The sequence below is a fragment of the Microtus ochrogaster genome, chromosome 10, assembly GCF_000317375.1.
Source record: "Microtus ochrogaster isolate Prairie Vole_2 chromosome 10, MicOch1.0, whole genome shotgun sequence".
Classification (NCBI taxonomy): Eukaryota; Metazoa; Chordata; class Mammalia; order Rodentia; family Cricetidae; genus Microtus; species Microtus ochrogaster.
Genome location: NC_022016.1, coordinates 74,035,161 through 74,038,914, shown reverse-complemented (window position 1 = coordinate 74,038,914; position 3,754 = coordinate 74,035,161). Strand labels below are relative to the sequence as shown.

Here is a 3,754-nt window from a genome sequence, read left to right as displayed (position 1 = left end):
CTACCTACCTACCTTCCTTCCTGCACTCTCTCTGTACACTCCCCACTGTGTGTGTGTGTGTGTGTGTGTGTGTGTGTGTGTGTGTGTGTGTGTGTGTAGGGACCGAGCCTGTGATCTCATGCATGCTAGGCAAGTGATCTACCACTGAGTTACAGCCCCAACCTATCTATATTGTGTCTATATTGTACCTTCTGCCTAGATGGTCTGCCTTTTCTTTCCTTTTTTAAACTTTTTGAGACATGGTCTTACTACGCACCTCAACCTGGTCTGGAACTCACTGTGTAGCCCAGGCTGGCCTTGAATTCACAGTGACTCTCTGTCTCACCCTCCTGAGTGATGGGGTTAAAGGTGTGTGCCACCATGCCTGGATTTTAGGCTCCCTTTTCTGCAATAGAATTTCCCAGGCAGTGTTTCTAGTGATGGTCCACAGGGTGGGGATGCTGGGGGCAGGTGTTCTGGTGTGTTGCATGCCTGTACACACACACACACCACATACATTTACCTCCACAACCCTGCAGATTGTCAGTGGCTTCAGAGGGCTTGGAGGTGCTCTGTGCAGAGGAATGACAGTTTTGGTCACTGACTCATGCTTTCTTGATCTTTCTCAGCGATCTCTGTGAACAGCTAAGTAAGCCACAGACATGCTGTGACGGTGTCACTGTGGGTCATGGAACCTCTGGGGTCATCTAGTCCCACTCTCCCTTCCCTGTTGTCATGGGCAGGAGTCCATGTAAAAAAACAACAAACACAGAAAGTACCTGGGTATGGTGGTGGGTGCTTGTACTCTCAGCACTGGGGAGGCAGAGGCAGGAGGATCCCTGGGACTCATTGGAAAAGCAGCCTAGCTTACTTGGTAAGCTCCAGGCCGATGAGAAACTTTGTCTCCACAAAAACAAAACAAACAAACAAAAAACTCTAAATGGACAGCACCCAGACAACAGCAGCAGCAGAGGTTGTCCTTGGGTCTCCTCATCCATGGACCATCATGCCTTTTGGCTCCCTTTCCTGCAGCAGATTTTCCCAGGCAGTATTTCCAGTGACAGGAGTATCCCCGTGCATGCCTGTACACACACACACCACATACATTTACCTTCACAAACAACCTCACACATGAGAGACGACTCAGAGGTTAAGAGCACTACCTCCTCTTCCAGAGGTTCTTCCTGAGTTCAATTCCCAGCAACCACATGGTGGCTCACAACCATCTGTAATGAGATCTTGTAGCACAATTAATAAAAACACAGAGACAGAAATTGGGGTTCAACCTGAAGGTCAGAAAAGCAAAACAGCCAGCCACAGACTCTTACCTTTACCTCGGTCTGAAATGGCAATCCTGCCTCCAGGAATCCTCAGAATGAGACACTGTATGAAACCTGTCTCCTCCTGTTTTATATTCCTCTCTAGTGCTGGGATTAAAGGTGTGTGTTACCACTGCCTGGTCTGTAAGGTTGACCAGGGTGGCTATTTTATTCCCTGATCTTCAAGCAAGCTTTATTTATTAAAATACAAATGAAATATCACTATATGATGTAGTGTCCCCTTCTGGCCTGCAGGCGTACATGCAGGCAGAACACTATACATACTAAGTAAATACATCTTCTTAAAAAAAGTTCTTGGGCTGAGTACTGCGGCTCAGTTAGTAGAGTACCTGCCTAGCATGCCTGAGACCCTAGGCTAGAGCTTTAGCACACTCCATAACCCCAGCTTGGTGGTGTGTGTGTGGTGGTGTGTGGTGGTGCATGCAGGAAGCCAGGGCAGGCTACATGAAACCCTGTCTCAAAAAATAAATGAGTACAAGAAGCTAAAGCTACACTCTAGGAGCTTGACGAAGAAACCAGTGACTTACTGCTGATCAATGACCGAATCAACTGTAGCTCATTCATTTTTTCATCTAGCACAGTGCTTCTCAACCTCCCTAAGGCTGTGACGCTTTAATACGGTTCCTCATGGGGTGGCGACCCCCACAACTATAAAGTTATTTTTGTTGCTACTTCATAATTGTAATTTTGCTACTGTTATGAATCATAATGTAAATATCTGTGTTTTCCAATGGCCTTAGGTGAAAGGGGTTGGGACCCATGGGTTGGAAACTGCTCTTTTAGTTGTTTCTGGTCACCAGCTCTAATACAAGTCCTGTCTAGGGTGCTGAGAACTCTGAACGGAGTGATAAGTTCCCTCATCTTGGAAGAGTTCCGTATGCAATGGGGGAAAGGGTGTACAACTAAAAGCTACTGTTCTGGGTACCATGACTGAGGATGTGCGGGATGCTGCAGAAGCACTAAGAATGGTGGACAGCCAGGTGGTGGTGGCTCATGCCTTTAATCCCAGCACCTGGGAGGCAGAGGCAGTTGGATCTCTATGAGCTTGAGGCCAGCCTGGTCTACAGAGAGAGTTCCAAGACAGCCAAGGCTATACACACAGAGAAATCCTGTCTTGAAAGACAAACCAAGCCAAACAAAAATGGTAGATGAGCATCCCCGAGGGTCATGAATGATTTCAGTGGGAGGTAGTATCTGAATTGAGGCTTGAAGGATGCAAAGCAATTTATCAGGTAGAAGGGAGGATACCGTAATTAGGGGCAATCCCCATACAGGCACAGAGGTGGCTCTGGCTGGTCCATGTCCTTGCTGCATAGCCCCGCAAGTATGGCAGTGGAGGCAGCGACCGGAAGCTGTCAAACTCAGTAGGATTGTGGAGGCTTTGCCTGCCAGACCTGGGAGTTCAGATCTTGGCCTCAGCCTGAGGAAGTTGTTAACAAACATGAGTCTTCTCTCTCAGTAGCCTCTTACCTGAACAACCGCTCCCAGGTCTCTGCACCTGAGCCACCCTGATGGCCTCTGTCAGGCGATCTTGCACAGAGGATGGCTTTGTCACTACCAGTCATGAGTGAAGGCTTGCACTTCCCAATGCAGGAGGATGCCTTGTTTGTGCCTGGCTTTGAGGACTGTGCAGTCCTCCAGCTAATTCCCCATTGCTCTGTAGCCTCAGTCTTTCATCCCGGCCAGCCCAGTTTCCCTTTGCATGCCATGCCCCATGTCATCTCCCATGGGATCTGCAGGGTGGAACCTTTCCTCCATTACACCCGGGAGATGGACTGATAGGAGACCTGGGCTGGCACGCCATTGGAAGTGGTGATTTCAGTCAGATAAAAGAAGACAAAGTCTGGCCTCTGGGCAGTAGGGATGTTTGGGAGCCGGGGTCAGGGTAGTGCTGATGGGGAGAATAGCTGCCCCTAGTTGTGAGGTAGTGGACCCAGCACTTGAGGGGTTTCTCTTCATTCCAGGTGAACTCTCACCGAGACAGTGTCTTCACCTTCCTCAGCCAGAGCCTGGAGTTTGCCAAGAATTCACGGGCCTCCCTCCGGAAGTCCTCTGTCATCTTCATAGGTAACCTTTTCTGGTATAATAAGTCCCCCGCCAAGCCTCTGCCTGAGTTCCAGTCTGAGTTTCCCAGAATCACAATCTCTGGGGGAAAGATTGATTACAGATTCTCTTTGCTCAGGATTCTTCATAAGAACCTTCTAATGCTGGCATCTGGGCTGCCTCTCCCACCACATCACACTACATTTACTGTATTAGATTCCTATTCTCGTCTGCCCAGATAATCATAGTCCCTACACCAGGGTCAGGAGACCTTACCGCAGAGAGGCCTGGAGGTGATGACCTCGATAAAATGACATTTATTTTTGTGTATGTTTTAAATTCATTTGCTCTTTCTCATACCCCATCCACCCATATACCTACCATCCATCCAT

The 3,754-nt window shown here is 48.5% G+C and overlaps 1 protein-coding gene across 1 annotated transcript in view; it reads left to right on the top strand.

Moving 5' to 3' along the window:
- Positions 1–3,754, top strand: part of Mroh7 (maestro heat like repeat family member 7) — a 55,666-nt gene that overhangs the window by 48,776 nt on the left and 3,136 nt on the right. The window contains exon 21 of the mRNA XM_026782290.1: positions 3,284–3,386. Coding sequence (XP_026638091.1) covers positions 3,284–3,386 — 103 coding nt within the window. The remainder of the gene's footprint in view (positions 1–3,283; positions 3,387–3,754) is intronic.